This window comes from Osmerus eperlanus, chromosome 20 (genome assembly GCF_963692335.1).
Source record: "Osmerus eperlanus chromosome 20, fOsmEpe2.1, whole genome shotgun sequence".
NCBI lineage: Eukaryota > Metazoa > Chordata > Actinopteri > Osmeriformes > Osmeridae > Osmerus > Osmerus eperlanus.
Window position 1 is genome coordinate 4582147 of NC_085037.1, and position 23475 is coordinate 4605621.

At 48.0% G+C, this 23475-nt stretch overlaps 3 protein-coding genes across 5 annotated transcripts in view; all 3 read left to right on the forward strand.

Moving 5' to 3' along the window:
* Window positions 1-34: 34 nt before the first annotated feature.
* On the forward strand, window positions 35-3369 carry srd5a1 (steroid-5-alpha-reductase, alpha polypeptide 1 (3-oxo-5 alpha-steroid delta 4-dehydrogenase alpha 1)). Its single transcript, XM_062446019.1, has 5 exons — window positions 35-528; window positions 616-782; window positions 935-1036; window positions 1835-1985; window positions 2085-3369. Exons 1-5 carry the CDS (start codon window positions 218-220, stop codon window positions 2149-2151), a joined length of 798 nt encoding a protein of 265 aa, XP_062302003.1. The 5' UTR covers window positions 35-217; the 3' UTR covers window positions 2152-3369.
* A 1446-nt stretch (window positions 3370-4815) lies between these two features.
* tent4a (terminal nucleotidyltransferase 4A) lies at window positions 4816-16621 on the forward strand. 3 transcript variants are annotated; one of them, XM_062445723.1, is made up of 13 exons: window positions 4816-5869; window positions 7657-7780; window positions 7950-7996; window positions 8095-8215; window positions 8586-8693; window positions 10124-10252; window positions 11954-12167; window positions 12322-12448; window positions 12574-12677; window positions 13069-13238; window positions 13569-13721; window positions 14085-14246; window positions 15285-16621. In XM_062445723.1, exons 1-13 carry the CDS (start codon window positions 5055-5057, stop codon window positions 15441-15443), a joined length of 2433 nt encoding a protein of 810 aa, XP_062301707.1. In that variant the 5' UTR covers window positions 4816-5054; the 3' UTR covers window positions 15444-16621. The 3 variants fall into 3 exon arrangements, with proteins under 3 accessions (XP_062301707.1, XP_062301708.1, XP_062301706.1); XM_062445724.1 differs by having other exon boundaries at window positions 13066-13238; window positions 14085-14138; window positions 15285-16620; XM_062445722.1 differs by having other exon boundaries at window positions 13066-13238; window positions 15285-16619.
* A 1878-nt stretch (window positions 16622-18499) lies between these two features.
* The window catches only part of adcy2b (adenylate cyclase 2b (brain)), a 14802-nt gene continuing 9826 nt past the window's right edge, over window positions 18500-23475 (forward strand). Inside the window, exon 1 of the mRNA XM_062446054.1 lies at window positions 18500-18670. Within this exon, the coding sequence (XP_062302038.1) occupies window positions 18500-18670 (171 nt within the window). The remainder of the gene's footprint in view (window positions 18671-23475) is intronic.

Consider the following 23475-nt stretch of genomic DNA (forward strand, 5'->3'; position numbering starts at 1 on the left):
TTGGATCAACAGTCGGCCTGTTGAAGCTTTGATTGGTGAATGTAAATGAAGGTGGGCGCACCCATTCATCGTGCGTTCTTCCGTGCATTATGACTTCCAGTCGGATATGAATCTAAGTGAATTTAGTGTGTGTGATATATTGATTCATAGTTGTCTACATTGTCTCTATTTTCATAATTTCCCCTCTTTCAACAAACTTTTGGTTTAAACTTACACGATGGACGCCATAATTGCGAAGTTCTTCTCCTCGGAAGAAGATGAGTTGTACGTATTGGACTGCTTGGCCTACTTCATGATTTTTATGGCAGTTTGCACATTCCTGACTTTACTTTTTGAGAATGTCCCATATGGCCGATATGCTTCAAGCAAATATGGATTCCCAGTGAACGTGAAATTCGCTTGGTTTGTGCAAGAGCTTCCAGCGTTTGTTGTGCCAGTATGCCTACTGACGTTGACATCCTCTGCAAGAACCTCTCTGCGGCCAAATCAGTTATTACTAGCTATGTACTTCTGTCACTATGTGCAAAGGTATGCTCAACAATTGCTCATTTGCAAAAGATTTATTTATGGTCATTTGATGGTGTACTGATGGTTTATTGTCCTATTTGGTTTCAGGTCTCTTATCTATCCATTTTTAATTAGAGGGGGGAAATCGACACCGTTTCTGTCTTTTATTCTGGCGTTTGTCTTCTGTGTCTACAATGGATACATGCAGGTGCGATACCTGAGTCATTATGCCCACTACACCGCAGACTGGATTATACACCCCTGTTTCATCCTAGGTAAGACGTCCACATTGCATAGACCTCTTCTTTTAAATAAAATATAACAGTATCTTTACCTGGTATCTTATTTATTAATATGATTTATTATTGAGATTTGAAATGTTGAGATACTCATTTATTTTCCATAACATTGTATGTGTGGTTGCCAGGATCTGCTTTGTGGTTGGTGGGTTGGCTAGTAAACATCCACTCAGATCACATCTTGAGAAACCTACGGAAGCCTGGAGAGACCGGCTACCAGATACCCAGAGGTAAAATGGACTCTTATAAAAGAACTAGCCTGGCAGGGTGGTAGGTCCCTGATAGGACAATTGCTCTGACTGTGATTTGCCCCATCTACAAATAGGCCAGTTTAAACAAGGTCAACAGAATTACCTTAATGCTTATAAGCAAGTACAATAAAACAACCTTTTGAAATTGGTGCATCAGAGACAGAGAAAAAAAAAAAAAAAAAAAAGAGGGAGTGAGAGAGGCTGGTCATTCCGACCACTGAGTTGAGGCCATACGTGTCTTGTCGGCATGGCTACAGACCTGCCATCGATAACGTCAAGCCGTTATTTGGCCCCCTCTTTTATGTACAAGGGTTGATATAAACATGGCCGCTACAATAATCTGTGTTTAAGGTGAACTTGTAATGAACCTGTTCAAAGGATCCACCCCGAAAAACTGAAGACATGAAGCTCAGCAGGAGAAGCTGGAAACGGCAGTAAACTGTCAGTCGTGTCTGGATTCCCCCACAACATCCGCACCTAGTGCTCGCAGCCCCAACACATGCAGTTCAACTGCGGATGAACAGGCTTCTAGGGTCAATGTCAGGCTGCGTTTTTCCTTTTAAATGCCGCCTTTGGGATTTCTGAACGTTGACAACTTTTCAGAGAAACGTAAAGAGAGGTGCCAAAACTGGAAGTCGTACCGAGAGTTGATGAACTCTGGAAGACCAACTATGGAAAACCGCAAACGCATCACATTTTTGTAGTGTAGAAGGCTACACCCATCACTTAACACGTGAAGTGGATCTTCCTTTTTCTAACTTGTGATTTACGCTTCAGGTGGCCTGTTTGAGTATGTGTCTGGAGCCAACTTCTTTGGGGAGATAACAGAGTGGGCTGGGTTTGCTCTGGCTGCTCAGTCTATCCACAGCACCTCCTTCGCCGTCTTCACCCTCATAGTCCTCTCTAGCAGGGCTGTGGCACACCACAGGTAAGAGCATCTCTCACACACTGGAACTCCACTTAGACGATTTGGGCAGGGTTGTATACACATTGGACTTGATTTAAAACATGTGTTGTCTTTTTCTAGGTGGTACCTAACTAAATTTGAAGACTATCCGAAATCCAGGAAGGCTCTGATACCATTTGTGTTTTAAAGTACCCCCGACAGGTGTCTAAAAACAGTTACTGTTTATAATGATGTTCTCCTCGACTGACTGAATGAACATATAATACATAGTTGAAATACTTTTTGAAGGAAGAAATGCAAAAAGTACTTGAACACCATTTCTCAAGGCTTTTTTTGATAGGAACTTGGATGCTAGATCACTAGATAATAGTTTTTTTTGTATGATGAATCATCATTTGAAGATTTTGCACAAGGAATATATCATCCCCATCTGGACCTTGAGTGGAATATACCTACCTGACAACACACTGTGACAGTTTACATTTTGTCTGTGTTACTACTTTCTCTGTGGACCAAGCAACCAGTCTTTGCCTTTCTTAATAAGGAATCGATATCAGGTGAAAAATGAAGTCCACTTAAAAGTAATGAACTGAATTCACATGAAAGTACTGTGCTAGCTGTAGGCGCTTCCTGAGTTTTAGGACCAGCACCGCTCTGAATGATCTGGTTCTGAACAAGAGTCGGACAGATAAAAGCAATTTATATCAATCAATGCTCATCGAAACCAAGGGGGGGCAGCAGACCCATCTTCAGGGGGCTGTCCTTCTTGTGTTTTATGTGTGCTTACAGAGTGTAACACTCAGTGGAGAGCTCTCTCTCTCTCTTTGACACTACATGACTTATACCACTCATTCTCCGCATCTCATTTGAAACCTACTCAGTCGCAGGGAAACTGGGAGAAGGGGACTATTGAGGCCTACGTCTTCTTCACCTGGACACTGAGCAGCAGAGCGGCAGATCGAACCAGGATCAAACATGGTGCTCCAAAGCTCTCCCCGTGCCTGAAACGAGACGTTTGTATTGTCGCCTAAGCTCTCAAACGCAGACATGGTCAGTCCCATGTGATCACCTAAGACCGGACGACAGCAATGTCAAAGATGGAGAGGGAACAGGATGAGGAGACATTGGAACGAGGGTCTGAAACATATGAGGGAGAGTGAAATAAATGGGCAGCACAGTGAACGCCATGTAATGCTGTCTGTCATAAAATCATAGAAAATTATTTAAAAATTATATAATGATTTTAAAAATTATTAAATTATCATGATCAATCGTGACACATCTCTGCCAGAACAACCCCCATGAACCAAAAAGAAAATGCTCAGTGAACAGCAAGGAACTAAATACATAAATGTGTTTAGTTGTTGTTTTGGCACACTGCCATTCAAAACTGCATTCAATTGTGCCTTAATCAAGTTATATATAAAAAAAAAAGGCCTGTGTGATGTAATAATATTTTATCCATTTAGCAGATGTTATTATCCAAATCACTGCTGAGGTCTTTTAAATAGTGACATATTTCATGTCAGAGATCTCTGCTCTTTTTAACCTCATTGCTGCATGACCTTTTCCATTTTTTTCCCTCCCATCCATATAGTAACTCTAGTCCCAAACTCCTTTAGGCTAAAAACTAGAAGCCAACCAGAGATGTTTACATGCCTGGGACAAGCTACAACAAGGCCAGAAACCACTCTCCATCCACTTCATTCCAAGATATGATCCTTTGTTTACACAAGAGAGCACTCTGGAAAGCATATTGTGGTCTAGTATCAGCACTGAGTGATGCATGTGTGTGTGTTTATTTACCACAGGGATGTGTCAGCTTTTCTCCTACCCTGAGCCAATCCAAACATGTGTATGTTTGGATTGCTTGCACAATATGCTTTCCACTCTGGAAAGCATATTGTGGTCTAGTATCAGCACTGAGTGATGCATGTGTGTGTGTTTATTTACCACAGGGATGTGTCAGCTTTTCTCCTACCCTGAGCCAATCCAAACATACACAATAAGGCAACCTATGTGGCTTGCCTGAAGAGAAACTGAGAATGTGGTTATGAACTAGTCCTCAGTCATAATGAGAGGAAGGGCCTATCTAGACCTAAATACCCTATTTACTGTCAGAGAACAGGGGCTGTTCTTTTTCAAAAGCATTCACTCGAGCAAAGAGCTTGGTCGTGCCTGTGGATGAGAGGGAGAGTTATCCTAGCTGACACGCTTGCTCTGGGGGCGTTTCCTTGGCTCTGTCACATGCTGCACGTGAGCGGGGAGAGAAGCAGATATTACGCAAGATACACTCTACTACAGAAGTAGCTGTGAGTGCTCCTACACCAGATTGCCTGAACCCCTTCTACAAGTTTTATGGTGCGGATGATTTTTTTAATTGCATGTGAGGCATAACACTTACAGTTCCCGAAGAAAGGTCTCTATAGCAATGTAATTCCTCTGCCTACTGTTTCTAAATAAATTATATTTGAATTAAATTTACTAGCCCTACCTATACATTGTCCTGCCAATCTAAACTCTTACCTAAGGGCCAGTAGTTCATGCTATGGTGAAAATATTAGCGATAAATAGGTGTACAGTTGTGTGTATCAAAGGTGCAGCAATTATGCATTTTTCTTTTCTATTGGTATTGTATTGTTATTTGAACGTGTATGGTCTTATGTGTGCTCATTAATTGGACTTGCCTATCCAGTTTTCAGTTATGGTAAACATTGTGGCGTGGAAAATAGCATTGTCAAATTAGACTTAAATATTTAGTAAATTCGCTCACTGAAGGGTGAAGGATGAGAGTGGGCGGTGGACGGAGGTGTGTTCACTGCTTAAAATCCTACACACATGCGCATGCTGCTTCGGTTTGAAGAGACTACGCCATATTGAATTCCCGTAGGAATCTGCTAGCAGTTTTCCGCTAGCGGTGTGAAAAGGGCCACTTTATCAATGGTCCTAATTCGGTTCGGCGTTTAGAATTTCTCTTTATTTTTGTAACCCAGTTCATTAGAAAATTTACTTCGGTCCGGGCAATCGCGTAATTTTAACTGGCACATTGATTTGCTTTTGCTTGGAAGAGGCTGCCTAAAGAGAAGTTGAATGGATCCGAGGGTATCTTGGATTCAGCCCGAACAGAAAGGACCTGCGAACGCCTTATGGATGCACGTTTGGGAGACTTCTCAGGGAGTATTGACACAATCCGGTCAACATTACAATCAGAACCATAATCTATGCGTGAATTCTCCGGCTTTGGATGTTTTTAAAAATGTTGCGACCGTAGCATCAAGCAAAAGCATTTGCAGCAGCAGTAACGCTGGTACTAGTTTAAACAGCAGCCATCATAGTACTGCGAACGGCACTATTACTAACGGCACTGCATTTTCTCCTCTTGGAATATCACTCTCGAAAGGAAACGTACCAAACTCTGTGACCCTGTCGAAAGCGGACGGCAACAGAGTAACGGCAGATTCAGGAGAGGGGAAAATGCCCCAGAAGACGAGATCAGTCTCATCTTCGTCTTCGCTAGAATCTGGAACGGACAGCCCATCTTCGAATTGCTCTTTGGGGAGGACTAGTGGTGGAAATGTAATGGGAAACATGAATAAAAATGCTGGAGGTGTCAATCTGTTCTTTAGCTTTAGTGACAGCATGCATAATAATGTTAACCACCAGTACCATAATCGTCATCTTCAGGAACATCCACAGTACAATTTTCAACAAAATTGTGTGAAGAGTCAACCGATTCAGCCCTCTGCACCCCTAAATTACCACAATCACCATCCAAGCCGAAGGAAAAGTGACAATAAGGCGAGCACCTATGGGATGAATTACCTGCTTTCTAACTGCACTAATGGCAATTTTCTGAGCACGGGGACCCCTTGGAAGACGAGGAAATACAACCCAGGTGTCAATGGGTGAGATTATTGCTACGTTGCTTTGTATGATGCATGCTAACTAATCATGATAATTTACGCTAATTATGGCTAAGTACGGGTAACTCACAATTTTTGGTCGAATTGTACAACTCGTGGTCAGGAAGTGTCATCTTGGGCTATCATCTCAATCAGCAGTAATTTGTGTTTTTGTAAAGAACTAGTCTAGCAAGACGAGGGCTTAGAAAAGGACATTTATTATAGATTGTTGCTCGATAATAATGCCGGGCACGCAGTGACTCGCATGCTAAGCTAGGCTAATTGTGCAAGCTGGCCAGCTACCGCAATTGACTAGCTTCTACTGCCAATTAGCAAGCCGCTATCTAGACCCCAGATTAATGGACACATTTAAAATTGGGAAAACTTGTGGAATGTATGGTTAGCAGAATATGGTGTGTTCGCTACTGTACCCTGCCCTGAACAATGTAGAGCTAGCTAACATAGTAAATAGTGCCATCCTCAACAAAATAGTCTAGCTAATATTCAAATTTGGGCTATGCAAATGGCCGGATCAAGCTAGCTAGGGCTAACGCTATCTAGCAAGCCAAGTTACAAGCAAAAATTAGTTAAATGCCAATGAGTAGCTTTCGTCGCGTTGACCTTCCAGCTAAATCTTTGAATCGTTAGACTTGTAAAGCTAACTTGGTGATTATCAATCAAAACTAAAACTCTGGTAGCTACTCTCAACAGAGAACCTTTTACATTTATTTTAGAGGAAGCTGCAGATGTGTTACATGAACTTGTGATATTCGTAATGTTTGGTTGCACCCCCCCCCCCCTTGGAATTCTCAGCGCAAGAATTTAGTGCTGGTCAGGAAAGTCAATTTGGTAGCAACTTTGGTGCCGCCCGTTTGTATCACACTGTATAACCAGTAGGTTGGTTCCTTTCCTAGCTAGCAGCTACCAACTTTGACTCTTCCAGGTCACAGCAGGAATTGTACCAAGTGACGATACTCTAACCATTTTCGCTTGAATGCATTGTCAGCTCTCTATCCAATTACAAAAATGTATGAAATATTTGAATTAACGGAGCAATACATGTCCTGGCCTCAAGGGGCACTATCGCGACTTGTGGCATTTCCTTTTTCACAACTAATCCTTACTGTCAGCTGGTAGATACTTTTTTATTGTGCAAAAATTATTCAAATAGTAATAATGATTCGACTAATGGAGTTAGCAAGGCAGATGTCTTTCACAGAATCCTGGCAAACCTATTAGCTACCCTGTAGTTTTTGCTCAGACATGCACACTCAGACCGGCTCCCTGTGTCCAGCGCTAGTTGGATCTCTAGCAGTGTTCCTGTACACTAAAATAACTTTATTAGGGGAACAGCCACATGAACAGGCACAATACAAAATATACATACAGCCTGATATAGGCTAGAAATGTACTCAAATCAACAGAATCATTTAAAACCATAATGTACACACAGTGTTTAGGTATTGGCATACCTGTTGGAAGTGCAAACATGTCTGGGAACCCATGGGCCAGTTAACCAAATACCCCCTAATTCAGCCCCTACACATTTGACAGGTCATAACTGTAAACATTTCTCAGTTTAATGACACACACAAATAGAGATCTACCAGCGATAAGGCAGACGGTTTCAATAGACCTGGCCCTAATTTCTTTTATTGTGGGAATTGTGGGAGTTTCTGTTAAATATGTGATTGATGATACATGGTAACCCTCTCTGGTTCTGAAAGGGATTTGTGTGTCGGGGTGTGTTTGTTTTTTCTCACCCACGTCTTCTCCTGTGTGATCCCCAGACTCCATGAGGAGGTGGTGGACTTCTACAACTTCATGTCTCCTCGTCCGGAGGAGGCGGCCATGAGGAAGGAGGTGGTGAACAGGATAGAGGCGGTCATCAAAGAGCTGTGGCCCTCCGCTGATGTAAGAACACACACACACACACACGCTCAACAAATGTCATGCTGCATGTCTGAATTTTGACACGGACGCACCCACAGTACGTAGGCTACCCATTCATGTGACCAGTGACTGATAGGAAATGTGTCAGGTGTTTAATTGTACGTTGAAAGAGCTCTCTCTCTGTCTACAGGTGCAGATATTTGGCAGCTTTAGCACCGGGCTCTACCTCCCGACAAGGTAAGACGACAGCCGCGTCCACTTTGAGATGCTCGTTCCACAACGTCCACTAACGACCATCCAATGACCACGCCGTGGTGCTTTTGTGTTTGCCGCAGCGACATCGACCTGGTGGTGTTTGGGAGGTGGGACCGGCCCCCGTTGCAGGAGTTGGAGCAGGCCCTCCGCAGACACAAAGTGGCGGATCCCCTGTCCATCAAGGTTCTGGACAAGGCTACGGTGAGAGGCGTTGCGTGTGGTGTGTGTTGTGAGACGTCGAAGGCGCTTGCGTCGATATATTTTGTGCGAGAATAGAAAAAGTGTCGTGTCGTGTTTTTAGAGAAGGGCGAGTGACCACGTCGTCTGCCATCACCGTAACAGCGCGGTTGAAAAGTGTTCACGCATCAAGCGCCGCTCTCTTTTTAATTGTTGTCTGTGAGCTTCTGTAAAGCCTGCTCGGGCTCACTATTTTCTGTGGGAACCCTCGCAACCAGGACGTTTGACAGGAGGCCCTCCGTGAGGGATGTGTGGGCTTTCCTAAAAGGACGAGGCTCGGTCTTGTGCCCCCGACACGCCGCCTGTATGTTTACGTGTTCTCCCCGTCACACAGGTGCCCATCATCAAGCTGACGGATCAGGAGACGGAGGTGAAGGTGGATATCAGCTTCAACGTGGAGACCGGCGTCAAGGCCGCCCGCTTCATCAAAGACTACGTGAAGGTGAGCCCGTGGACTGGTGTCTCCTTAACCCTTGTTGTTCTCTCGTTAACGTGTCCCTGTCTGACCTCCTTAGACTGGCTGGTATCCATAAATGAGTGGAGGACTGGACTTGTTGGTTATAGAAGAGCAGTGTGCCGTGCTTGTCAGTTGGACATCTCGAAACGTCGGACCGCGTCCATGTTCATTAGTTGGTCCTTTGTGTCCTGGAGCCCGCTGAGTCCTGTGAATTTTTAGGCGACCGTGCTACTGACGTATTTACGTAGAAAGAGTTCCGAGCACCTCGGTGTCAAGCTGTCACTTGAATGTTGGCCTTCCGCCGTTCAAGGCAGCTCTCCCTAACGTCCTGGAGTGCAGGGATATACGATAAGCCCGTTTTTTTTCTTAAGTGCATATTTGTCCAAATGACAACTCGGAAGTGAGCGTCGCGGCTTGGCATTCATCCAAGGGGAGGCAGGTGTCAGTGGAAGAGGACTTGATAATGTCAAGACAACACAGCAGCTCTGCCGAGCTCCGAAGGTAGTTGCTAGCTCGCCGCGCGTCTGAACCCGGACCCACGCTCATGACGGTCAACAGTCAGTTCTCCAGAGTCAGGGGAGGAGAGGAGATTGGTAGGCTGCTCTCCAGGGTGAAGCTCTGGCTTGAGAACCAAGAAAGGGAACTTTTCCCCCCCCAACAGTTTTCAATTCATGTAGCCAAAGCTTTTATCCTAAGCCACGTACAGATGGTGTAGGCAGAAAAGTTCTAGGATCAGAGGCGCATAAGTTCTGACAGTATTTCGGTAGCCAGAGTCAAGGAACGGTATGTATTTACTGGCCACATCACTAAGTAACCACATCCCAGCTACCAGGCACGGCGGGAAAAAAAGAGAAAAAAGAATATTACAGTGCAGAAGCAACATCCCGGTCAGATGGTCTCTCCTTAACATTGCCTGCTGTCAGAACGAGGCTTATGCCTCGAAAAATGAAGACGACTGCAAGTGTTCCGCGAACCGAGGCTTCCCCGACACGCAGCACACCACGCAAACGTGACATTTGAACAAGCACGTCTTTCCGAATACACGAAGCGCATGCGACTATTCACTGCAGTGTCGTCACAGATTCGAGCGTGCGTCCAGTGTGCCGCTGCCCCGTTTGCTTTTCAACGCTGTGAAGTGAGCCAGTGTAGAAGCGGGCAGAGCCTCAGATGCCCGGTATTTGACCTGAAGAGTGAGGCCCAGCTCTCCACGCGGGTTCCCTCCGTCCCCCGGTGCCAGAGCTGGGATCGGGGGTGCTCCGCCTGGGGGGTTAAACCGCAACGTTAGATATGTGCACTGGATTCATTGGTACACGGCAATTGTTGTCTTTTGGTTCCGTTTTCGCTTTCTCTCTCTCTCTCTCTGACCTGCCGTCCTCTCTCTCTCTCTCTCTCTCTCGCTCTCTCCTCTCTTCCAGAGCTACCCTGTTCTTCCCTACCTCATCTTTGTGTTGAAGCAGTTCCTGCTTCAGAGGGACCTGAACGAGGTGTTCACTGGAGGCATCAGCTCCTACAGCCTCATCCTCATGGTCATCAGCTTCTTGCAGGTACACACACACATACGGGCGTAACACACACATATGATAACGCACACGTAATAACACATATGTACAGTATAATATCATTTGCCTGATGCAGAGGGGGAAATGGTCCACCGTGGCTTCTAGGTGTTAGTGTGTTAGTTTCGGAAGAAGGTTTATTGCTAAGTGGGTTTTTCATATCCAAGTGATTTGCTTTGGTCTGATAATGAACTGTAATGCAAGAAACATTGCAAGGAAGAAAAAAAAAACAGAAGTGCAAAATACAGTGACGTAAGTGACAAATGAACACTAGAAGATATGAAGAAGTGTGATCAGAACAAGTGAGATGACAATCGGTGTCAATAGGGGTCCCGGGCCTTGTTGGTGAGGCCAACTGCAGTGGGCAAAGCGCAGTACTCGTGCCGTGAGGTTTGGGTCCCGATGGCCCGCAGCCCTCTTCCTGAGGGGAGGGCTTCACAGACTTCCTGTCCAGGAAGGGAGGGGGTCGTCCACGGTCTCTCCTCCCACCCTCAGGGCCCTGGAGGGATGACGGGCTGCGGACCGTCACCCCGCCTGCCCTGGTTCCTTGGCAGGGGCAGCAGGAGGAGGGAGGAAGGGGAGGATGATGGACGTGTTGGAAGTGCACCGTGATTAAGCAGTCTGCCTCTTGGACAGCACACCAGCGTCCCTCTCCAGGATGGAGATGGTGTCTCTGGTTGGGGGGGGGGGGCCCAGGTGGGCAGTTTCGGCCCCGGCCCCCTGCGGAGGTGGGGGAGGAGGAGCTGGTGGACGGAGACACTGGGGGGGAGGGTGGGGGGGACGTGTCAGCACTGCCCCCATTGTCTTTCAAATCGACAATGGAAGTGAGTGAGGTCGTTGGCCGGGCGCAAGTCATTAGCGGAGTGTTTGGGGGGAGGGGGAGGTTGGAGTCTGTTTGTAGTTGGTCATCTGTCTGAGTTAGCTTCCAGACAGAGACCAAGTGGTTCTCCTGAGAAGTGCTGAAGTGCTGTTGTCGTTTTTGCAGCCGCGTAGCGTCTCGCGCTGCCCTGCTAAACCCGTTTCAACTCTTTCAATACCAAACCTTGTCCCCACTCCGAAACGCTTCCTCCTTCATCAACATGCGCCGTGTTCAGCTGTAAAGCAGGGTTTGTCGTCGTTCCGACCACCCCTGTCGCGTGATGACGCGCGGTCCCCTCACACCGGCTGAGGGGATGACGTCCCAGCCTCTGACCTCCTCCCCCAGACTGGGGGTTGACGGTTCTGAGAGCAACCCCAGTCCAGTCAGTCCATGCTCGCGCCAAGGTTCTCCATAGCTTCACAGGTCCACTGGTTTAGAAGTCCTCCCAGCAGGATTAGACAGGTAGAGTTTGGGCCTGTGTGCAGGAGTGGGGTGGATGGCGTCGTGACCGGAGTGTTCCAGCGCTGGGGACAGCGTGCTGGGCTCTGGTGATTGTAGTGTGACGGCAGTGTGACAGCAGTCTCAAGTGTTATCCTGTCTGGTCGGGTATTTCATTGGGGGGTTCTGACAGTCTCTCCCTCTCTCCCCCTACTCACCCTCTCTCCCCCTACTCACCCTCTCTCCCCCTACTCACCCTCTCTCCCCCTACTCACCCTCTCTCCCCCTACTCACCCTCTCTCCCCCTACTCACCCTCTCTCCCCCTACTCACCCTCTCTCCCCCTACTCACCCTCTCTCCCCCTACTCTCCACCTCTCTCTCTCTTTCTCAGCTCCATCCTCGCATCGACGCCCGGAACCCCAACATAAACCTGGGCATCCTGCTGATCGAGTTCTTCGAGCTGTACGGCCGCCAGTTCAACTACCTGAAGACGGGGATCCGCATCCGGAGCGGAGGGGCTTACATGGCCAAGGAGGAGATGATGAAGGCCATGACCAACGGGAACCGGCCCTCCATGCTGTGTATAGAGGACCCCCTGCTCCCAGGTGTGTGTGTGAGAGTGTGTGTGTGTGTGTGTGTGCGTGCGTGTTCTACACCTTTTTGACATTTTTCGAATACCTCATCTCAAGATTTGTGGGTCGGTAAATATGTGAGGGGCCATGGTTTGAACTGGGTTCCGTGTGTGTATGTGTGATGTAGGTAACGATGTGGGCAGGAGTTCCTACGGGGCCATGCAGGTGAAGCAGGTGTTCGACTACGCCTACATCACCCTGAGCCACGCCGTGTCCCCCCTGGCGCGCTCCTACCCCAACAAGGACATCGAAAGGTAGGGCCCCGCCGCCCGCCAGCAAGCGCAATGTCACCATTTCTTTTAAACTGGCTTCCTTCTGACGCGGTGCCACACTTTAATGCTTCCCCCACGGTGTCTCTCACTCTTCTCTGTACAAACAGCACTTTGGGGAGGATAATCAAGGTGACACAGGAAGTGATTGACTACAGGGAGTGGATCATCAAGAAGTGGGGGGGCAGGCACCAAGCACGGATGGAGAGTAGGGGTAATGCCCCGCACACACACACTGCCTTTACAATCACAACTTCTCTCCACTTGTAGAGGTGCTGGAAGTGCTCGTCACTTTTGCAGGCCGGGAATCATTTGTCGTCGATCACATTTGAAGCCAGCTACTTGTGAGCTTTTGCACACCAGGTCCGTCACTGTGGTACAGCGTGCAAGTAAAAACTATTTGGAGGTATTTTAGATTTGAGCAAATTGGAAACTGGAAGACAACCGTCATACTCTACTCTTTTTAGGTCATGTAGTAGGCAATCAAAAAATATTTTAAAAAAAGTTTCCGAATATTTTGTTTATTCGTGTCGGCCTGCTGGGTCCTTCTCTGGCGTCTCGTCTGTCCTGCCGCTGACCTGCCCTGTGTGTCCCTCCTGCAGGAGCCCTGCCCAAGGAGAGCGCGTCTGAGCGGGAGCCCGGGGGCGTGCTGGGCGGGGAGGAGCAGCAGAGAGACTCTGTGTCCCCCCCCAGCGTGGACTCCCCCATGTCCCTGTCCAGCCCCCAGCAGCACTCCTCAGCCTCCTCCGTCTCCTCGCTGTCTGGGTCCGACAATGTGAGGACGCTCGCACACACACACACACTGATGCACGCACACACACACACACACACTGATGCACACACACACACACACACACACACTGATGCGCACGCACACACACACACACACACACTGATGCATGCGCACACACACACACACACTGATGCACGCACACGCACACACACTGATCCATGCACAAACATGTATGCGCACATTCACACACATGCATGGACACACACAATACATGCACGCATATAGACACTCACGCACATAAACCCACACGCCTCTCAACACCACAGGGACGCGCGGAGCTCGCTAACCCCTCCCCCTCTCCGCCCTCCCCAGGACTCGGACTCGACACCGTGTCCGGTCCCTCCCCCGGCCCTGTCTCTGTTCCAGTGCCAGGCACTGGGCATGGCCCTGCCCCCAGGCCTCACCATGGCCACAGCCAAGCCTGGCATGGGCACCCACCACCTCATGATACACCCTGGTTCACAGGTGAGGATTCAGACGGGCTCTCTTTATCTGCAGGACATGGAATAATTTTGTTTTGTTTTGTTTTTAGCAAGAGGTTTAATCATAATCAGCCATTTTATTTGGAATGCACCTTTCTTGCACTCAAAGCGTTACAGTACAGTAAAATTGCGTTCGTAAAGCATGATATACAATAACGAGCACACACTATTAAATTCACAATTAAAAACCTGAGAAAATTGTACGTTTTACGCAAATTCAGGCGTAGGAGCATTTCTGATGGAGTTCCACAGTTTAGGAGTTTGTGATGGAAACAGTGTGTCGTGATGTGTTCTGTATTTGGGGGGGTCCTGTTGAGTTCTGACGGGTGTTTTGGCGTCCGGACAGGCGCGTGTGTCCCTGCCCGGTGGCCTGGCGATGCACCCCCTGCCTGGCAGACAGGTGTGTATAGACACGGGGCCCCCTCCCTTCTACCTCATGCCTCCCCCCGCCCCTGCCCCCTCCAGCCCCCAGACTCTGCCCAGCCCCCACCCCAGCCACGCACAAAAGGTAGGCGGGCGACAGCTGGACGCCGACGGCGCCACAGGGAGAATCTCTCTCTCTTTCTGTTTTCTCTCTTGTCTATCTGTCTGACTCTGGGGGCCTGTAGTACGAAGCACATTCAACATGCCCGGGATATCTCCTAGTTAGCTGGCTTCACGAAGACTAATCTAAGCTAAGCTAAATGGTGTCACGGCGGTGGTTATCAACTCGTTTACCTCAAGCCAGGGTTTCACCATCTAGCCAGGAGCGTAGTCATGTGAAGGGGACGGTGTTTTGTACCCTACTATTAATTGCAAATATGAAGTCTACCAGAGCTGCATATTTAACTCAAGATGAGCCAACTATAATAATAAATAAATATGATGGATTTTTAAATATAATTCAGGCTAAAAACAAAACAAAGGAAGGAAAGCTAGTGAATAATTGCTGAAGTTGATAGGCTTACCCATATATCTGCCCCATCATTAAGGCACGATTAGGCCTTGATCTAATTACAATTGTGTATTCCATTAAATTAATTTTACTTAGGTGTAGTCTTACGGCTGACGAAAAATGACTAAATGTTACGGCATGTAAGCCAATTTTAGCCATATTATTTTGGCTGCAAAACGGTGTTAAAACTCGTCTGAGCAAGTAAAGAAAGAACAAATGCAAAACATAATTCAAACCAGTAAATAGGCTTACTTATAAGCTAATTTGATGAGGTCAACAGGTAAGAAATAAGGCTTCCATGCTTTAATCAGTTTGTTTTATGATGATCTCGCCTGGTAAGAAGTGAACCACTGTTGTGACACTGACCACACAGGGTTAATCCTGAAATTACCTCGCTAACTCCAAATACTGCTTCGTAGTATAAGCCCCTGGTGTACACACACACACATACACACACACCTGTCACATGTTCTCTTCTCTACCTTTCTTTTCTATCCTTCCGTTGAAACGTTCTTTGTATTGTATTGAACCATTTTTGGATGTTGTTTTCTTCAGTGGTAAACAGACCAACCCGCTCTCCCCCCCCCCCCCCCCCCTCTTCCATCTCTCCAGAACGGCCCCAAGTTCCCCATGAAGAGCTTCCACAACCCAGCGGTGATCAGCAGCCCTGTCCTGGTGAACCGCGGCCACACCTACGCTCACACGCAGTACAACCGCAACTCGTGGCGTCGCAGGAAACGAGACAGCCTTCCCGTCAGCCTCAGCAGATAGATAGACAGACAGCACTCCTCCTCTTCCTCCTCCTCTCCACCCCTCGTGGACTGAGAGGTTCCATTGACGTGACAACGCCCCCTGCTGTTCCTCCTGAACAAGAACGCCCCCAACCAGGGGAGTAAAACCAGACCAGCAGAGAACTCACCACTACGGCCTCGAACCCATCTCTCTCTTTCTCTCTCTCTCTCGTCCTGCTTTCTTCTCGCTCTCTGCCTCGCCATCTCTGCATGTTTTTACAAAGCAACAGGCCTGAACGGCAGTGACTTGTGAACGCAGCCTTTACTTTTCGTATTTTTGCGATTTGTTCTGTGTTTTCATTCACCATTTGGGGTGGGTGTGGTGGTGGTGGGGGGGGGGGCATAGTGGTGATGTAATTGCCAGGTTGGAGTGGCAAAGTTCAGTGTCTTGTGGGAATACTATATTTCCGCTGTATTATGGGGTGACGTTGTCAGGGTGATGGCAGCTTGTCCTTGACCCCTGCAGCTAAGCTGCCTGCTTTTCTACTTAGTTTATCTCCCCCAGTGAACAAACAGTTTCTTATTTGTGCAATAATGTTTCTTTTTTTTCTTCTTTCCTAAAGTTCATGTTTATTTAATTGTATGTATGTGTAAAGGATTTTGTTTTTAATATGGTCATTTTATTTTTGTAGAGTTTTTAATTTCTTCAGAGTTTACAGAACCTTTACCCAGGCAGTGTGTGTGTGTGTGTGTGTGTGTGAGATAAGAGCAGAAAGTTGTCTCTCTACCCCACAAAACCATCTCCCTTAATTCCTTTTCTAGGCAATTCAAATACAGTTGAAGTGCCCCTGGCAGAGTGAAGAGAAGCTGTTCTGTCACCAGTAAAGCTCTTGTGGCCCCACGATGCGGCCTGGATGACAACAGGCCCGTGCCTGTAGTCCCACGCCAGTCTCACCAGAGGGCGCTATCGCTACAGTCCACTATTGAGACTTGGCAGAACCCAACACCAATTTGTGGTTTTAATCATGTGTGCCCGTGTCCTCTCTGCATACTTGTGCGTTGAATGGGTGGAATGCATGCTGCTGTTGCTGAGTGTGTGAGAACAGACGGGTCTTTTTTTATTTTTTATTTTTTCTGTCACTTTAAATCTATTTTAAGGTGTGGTCTAGGGAGGTTGAATGAAGGGACAGCCAAACAGACCAGAACTCAGAGACCGGTCCCAGACTAGAGGGGTGGGAAGAAGAGGCAGTCTACTCCCCCTACATACCCAGGGTGTGTGTGTGTGGGGGGGGGGGGGTTCTCTTCTAGGAACGAGTTTGAGGTTTCCTTCTCAGAACTGTGAATCGGTGCAGACCAACACTAGGTGCTCTCAAGGAGTCCTCCGCCCGTCTGGGGTGGGGGGGGGGGGTGCGGGGCGATGGCGGAGGCTTCCTGAACCCGACCCTAAAGTAGGACTTTTGTGATTCCATTCCGGAATGTCGTCTCTCTGATCGGCAGGTACTTCCGCTAATTGTTTTTTTTTTTGTTTTTTTGGCGCAATGCCCGTCGTGTGTGTTTACGTCAAGTAAGGGATGGGACGCCAGCACACGACCACGGGGCCTCGTCCCAGAGCCATCCATACGTCCCTGTTATTACTATGCAAGTGGATCCTCCTTTAGCGTGTCGCCTCCCAACTCCCATGTCATTTCCAATGACAACCACTCGATGGCCCTAACCTAAGGTCATTGGCTAATTGGTCATTGGTATATCCACAAGCCTCCCTGTCTATCGTATGCAAGCCCTCAATGTGTGTTATTTTAATTTGTTTTTCTTCCGAAAGTCAAGTTGTTTGTGTGTCATCGGCCCCTGATTTGTAGTGATGGGTCTGTGGTGGGGCCTTCAGTCCTGTTTGGGAGAGAGAAGGGGGGGGAGTTTGGAGTGTTAGAACACATGGCACCAGGGTTTGAACCCCGAAAGCTAAAAGACGGTGTACGCAGAGAGCGACTGGCACTCTGTTCTGCACTTAGGAGGTGGTGACGGTCTCCCCCCCTTCTGAACCTTGACCCTTTCACCCCAGCGCCGACGTTACACTTCTTACATGTTACCATGGCAACTTTGACCCGACAAATAGCAAAAGCCGGACCCCGGCAGGCTTCGGCTTGACTTTTAACAAGTTGCTTTTTAGAAAGCTGGTCTGAGGTCATCGGATAGACTCTGAAGTCTCGCCGTGGTCCATTACGGGGGGGGGGGGGTGTCAAGGGGGGTCATCCTTGTTTTATACCCTGAACCTGTCTGGCAGGCCACGTCTGCTGGGAGAATGGCTGCGGCCTCTTGAAAGGGAATCCTAGATGATGGCAGCAAGAAGAGCTGCAGTTTGTCCCTGATGGAGGTCTGCAGAGGGGCACAGCTGCCTGCCACTCAACATGGGTTCAGACTGACATGCAGTACCCACAAGTATGGATTTAACTTTGATGTGTGTGTGTGTCAGTTGTTCTAAAGCATCTTTCTGTTCTGTCTCCGATCTTTGCTCTAAACTGACAAACGTCGACAGGTGAAACCGAGCTTCGTAGCATCATGCAGCGTTGTTTTCACCTGTCCGTGTGTGTGTGTGTGTGTGTGTGTGTGTGTGTGTGGTGTGATGTATGGTGGGGAGGGGGAAATGACTTTGGGTCACTGAGACATTGACTATTCAACTTGTACATGTAGATGCAATGTAAAACACCCCCATTGCAACCCAATGAGTGATTTTAAACTGTAGGCTGCCATTTTGAGAAGTGGCAGTCCCTCTATGTCCTGGCCAATTCATCAGAGCAGTAATGTCAAAATGGCCGCTGAGCTAGCAGTGGCCAGAGGGACCCACTGCCCGGCTTTTGTTTTGAACATTTTTATGTACCGGTATATTTTTTTCTATTTTATTTTTTAAATAAACATCTTAAAACTGCCAGTTATTGTGTTGTCCTTTTATTAAATTATATATATATATATATAATAATGTCCCCTTTTGTTCCATCCGAGTTAGGTGTTTGAATATTTTGCAGGTAAGTATATTTCTAAGCGTGTGAAACTAGCCAAGACTCTTGTCTCCATGTGGAGAGTGTAACTCTCGTCGTGACCACCATGGGGAGCTTCTGCTCCGCACCTCACCTCCGCGTCTCCCCCCGCCCAGGTGGCGTGGTGACACCGCTGGCCAGACACACCAGCGCGCTGCACGCCAGAAGGGAGCTTGTGACATCTTGCTCTTCCACTAAGTATAGAGGCGCCAACGCCATGCCGCCGCACTACGAAGGTGTACACGGGATTCTCTTCAGGACAAACAGCCTCATAGCTCCCCTACGCTTCACTGGAGGTTGGCCGCAAAAGGATTTGTGTTTGCGTGTCTGAATGAGGGATTATGTGTACCCGCCCCACACACACACACGCACATCACACACACAGACAGCCTGTGTCACTGGCTGACTATAATGGGGCTCTTGGTGAAGCAAACCAACAGAGGCAGTAGTGAGAGAGTGAGAGGTGGAGGGGGTCTGTTTGCATGAGTGTGTATTGTACATGTCTGATTTGGCAAATGTTAACTGTGCCAGTCTGCTGACAGATTTCTCTTTGCCAATATCAATTACCTGCTCTGGCTGGCAAAGCTGTACCACAACAATAACTTTGACCAAGGATGAAATTTATTTTCAAAACATATGTCCACTGAAACGTGCAGTCTTGTCTATCTACCTCCACCCCCTCCTTGTTACTTGTAAAATGGATAATCCTGTCCTCTATAGGCACCCTCTAAATACAATAAACATACGTTATCCTCGATCGATAGAAATAGATTCTTGCTTGTGCATTGGAGGGCCTCAGGCTCAGATAGAGACAGAGGGAGGGCAGACAGGAGCAGGGATGGCTACGCAGTATCACGTCGAGCCATGAAGAGATTTCCCACATGAGAAAGACAATTAAAAGCCTGATTAGTGCTGTGCCTCGACGGTTCTCAATTACCATGTGCTTCCCTCATCTTTAGGCAGTCGTAAAGGTGACACACATTCAGACCCACGAGCGAGCACACACACACACATATCCGGAGTTTAGAGTTGATTATTTCATGTCTGAGTAAACATTTGGCTGTACAGCCAAGTCCCTGCTGTATTCAGTGTTTTTTTAATTAAAAATGTGGCTATACTGCCCCCCCCCCCCCCCCCAACACGCTCTTTGTCTCTCTCTCTCTCTCGTTCACACACACCAACAAACGTTTGTGGTCATGACTGTGGCCATGCTAGTCCTACCACAACATCTCCAGGGGTTAACCCTTGTGTTATCTTCGGGTCATTCTGACCCATCAGTCATTGTGACCCACCGTCGTATTGCGACAAATTTACCTCATACAAAAACAAAGTGAAGCATTTTCTTTTAACTGTCGGGCTGTCTCAGACCCCCCACATTGGAATGGTTAAAAGAAAATTATTTTTATTTGTTTTTGTATTGGGTAAAATTGGGTAAACACAACAATGGTTCGTTATGAACCTTTGGGTCATGTGACCCGAAGGCAGCACGAGGGTTAAGAGGACTGGTCCAGTTGGTTCAATGCATCTGCTGGACCAAGTGCAATGTTCCCCACCAGACAGGACTGACATCGCAGCCACAGCACACACCTGCTCCACATCATTACACTCATTGTGTCAGTGCGGATCCATAACTTGTCACTTTGACAAGCTGGTCTTATTAGGCTCCATTGCTGTTTCAGCACTGTGTTCTACAGCCCTGTGTTTTATTACTGACCCCATGTCAGTCCCTCTCTCGGTCCCACTGTGCGTGTGTGTGCCTGCGCGTGTGTGAAGTGGAGAGTGTGTGTGCGTGTGTGTACTTCGCACACCAGCTGTGACCTAAACTGAAATTGCAGCACAGTCTTACCTGTGTGAGCAGTGTGTGAATCCAATTATGTTTCCCACTATCCCCTCCAGAATCCCTCTCCCTCTCTTCGTCCTCTCCTGCTCGCCCCTCCCCGCTCACTCTCTCTCTCGAAATCTCTCGCTCGGTCCTCGTACGAGGACACCGCCCATAAGGAGCCGTAGTAGCTCCGGACCTCGCCGCTACCTTCATCCGTCCGTTTGAAACCCGGGTCACGTGTGTGTCGTCCGTCCCCCCCCCCCCCCCCCCCCCCCATGGGGCAGACGGGACCAGAGCTGTCAGCGGCGTGCGCTGGGCCCAGCTGTGCTGCACCTCCTCGCCAGCGGCCCTCGTTTCCACCCGCGCCCACATCCTCAACTGGGTCCTCCATCTATGGGGGGGGGGGGGGGGGGGAGTGCTTGTTGAACCCCCCCCCCTCCCCGCTTCCATTCTCTCCCGTAGTCCCGTAACTCTTTTTTTCATGCCGTTCTCATTCTGTCACCACAGCATGGCTTGGGGAGCAGGTGTTTTGCATATTCTCCTCTAGAACAGTGATGGCACAAAGAGAATAGCCAGTTAGAACAAAGCCTCGCAGTCCGTTGCTGTCTGGGAGCGAGGTCTGAAATATTCATGCATGCTCCGCCCTAATATCATGTCTCCCTGCATGTGGCCCACTTTTCAGACCCTGAGCGCCGTGTTTTTCATCTCAAGGAGCCAGACGGAATGTTTCTCTCCAGATCCCTCCGTCGGAAATTCCTCTGAATGAGATGGGACTTACTGTGTCCGCCACATCCCCCCTCACCCCCCTTACACCCACCCCTCTCATCCCTCTCACCACTCACCCCTCTCACCCCTCACCCACCTATCTCATCCCTCTCACCCTCCACACCCCTCGCCCATCTCACCCTCCACACCCCTCGCCGTTTTCCCATCTGCCATAAGACACTTTAAATTCCCATTGAGAGATTCGTTGCAGAAGTTATCCGCCTGTGACAGAGAGCGTGTACTTGTGTGTTTGAGTGAGAGAGAAAGAGAGAGCGAGAGACAGGTGGAGGGTGAGCCTGTCATACAGAGGCAACTGCCTGCCAAGCGCTTCAGTGGAACAACAATTAAGAGAGAGAGAGAGAGAGAGAGAGAGAGAGAGAGAGAGAGAGAGAGGAGAGAGAGAGAGAGAGAGAGAGAGAGAGAGAGAGAGAGAGAGAGAGAGACCAATCAAATCAGTTCCTATCACAAATGTTCACTTTGAGCAGCCTGTGTGTATGTTTGTGAGTGGGTCCTTTTCCCGGTTACCATGGTAATGCCAGTTGTGGGGTCAATTAGGCTGACAAAATAACTTATTGTCCATGGCTAAGGACATTTACTCTGCGTCACTGACAAAGCTATACACATGCATACACAAACGTGTCAAATGATCCTTATGTTTAGTACTAGGTACATCTCACAGTATTTGGTATACCTCTCAATATATTAAGGTTTCTGTGTGTATACAGATACCTATCTGTCAGTTTGCTGGTGCATGCTATTCACTAGTTCATGCTATTCACTAGTTCATGCTATTCACTAGTTATGCTATTCACTAGTTCATGCTATTCACTTCCATTCATTGTTAACGGTATTCAGCAGTGTTACCTGTATGTATCCCTGTATGTTAGTAAATCGTCTTGTGTGTATATATGTACCCTGTGATTTAACCTTGTATTTTTACCTCATGTTCTGCCCTATGGTTTTTTGGGGGATTGTGTATTTTGTGTATTTGTAGTTTTTTTCCCCCTCTTGTGTTTTTATTTTGTGTATTCCGTTTTTTCTCCTCACTTGCCTACTGCAACGTGGTAATTTCACCTTGGGGATCAATTATGTACCAACTACTACAACCGCCTTGTGTGAGAATTGGAGCTGTCTTCATCCATAACACATGTTGCCTCTGGGCACATCAAGGAGGGTATAATTAGATGATAGTTTTCTCACTGTTCCTTCCGGCAGCTAGACAGATTGGCGTTGTGAACGTGCACACGCGAACACAGACGCACACACACACCCGTACATTAACAGCCATACTTTAACAATCACATGTATCGAGTGCTCTTCAATGAGTGTTCTGTGAGTGTGTGAATCAACACTTAATTCCCTTTGTTTCGTCGGATGCAAATAGATGAGCCGTTAGCCTGGAGGGTGCACAGGGGCGGAGAGAGGTTTGGGTGTTTTGGGTGTTAACGTGTTGAAATGAAGTGGTCAGGATTTGTCAATTCAAGTCAATTCAAGTCAATTAGCATGATGGTTTTCACACTTTAAATAGAGGGAAATAGAGGGAGAGAGGGAGGAAAGGGAGGAGGAGGGAGACTCACAATCTTTATTTTGTATGCCATTGCCATGCAATCTTTCTGTCCGAACCTCCCCCCCCCCCCCCCCCCCTCTCTCTCTCTCTCTCTCTCTCTCTCTCTCTCTCTCTCTCTGAAACCTTTCCCTTCCTGTTCTTGTTTATCCTTTCCTTTCCTCCCTGTCGCCCTCCCTCCCTCACTACCCCTTCTCCCTCCTTCCCCAGACATCGTATCCCATTATCTATGCTCAACCCATATCTTTACTATAATGGACGCTCATGACAGCTGTCTCACGCTGACACAACTGTCACAACTACCTCTTTCTTTCTCCCCCTCATTTCTTTTCTCCATCTTTCACTTTGCTTCTCTTTGTCTCTCTATCGACTTCTCTCCACCTCTGTCTGTTTCTCTTTTTCCTTTCCTGTCTCTGTGCATCTCTGACACTGTGCCCGCAAGTGTCCTTCACACCCTCTCAGCCCCCAGCCCCCTTTTCTGACACCCCCCCCCCCTCTCTCTCTCTCTCTCTCTCTCCTCTCTCTCTCTCTCTCTCTCTCTCTCTCTCTCTCTCTCTCTCTCTCTCTCTCTCTCTCACTCTGCCACCACACACACACTTCTGCACTTCCCCCCCTCCTCTCACTGCCTCTATCACACACTGTCACTCCCTCTGACACACACCCTATTTTCTCCCTCCATCTCTTACTCTCTCTTTCTCTCTCCGCGACATCAATGTAGAAACACCTCCTCTCTCTCTTCCTCTTTCTTCTTCTCCCTTCCACCCCACTCTCCCTTCCACCAATGCGCACACACACATACTCACTCACTCACTCACACACACACATCCTCCCCTCCCTCTCTCTCTCGTCTCTCTCAGTGGCTCTCTGCGCTCTGGGTCTGTAACATGTTGCC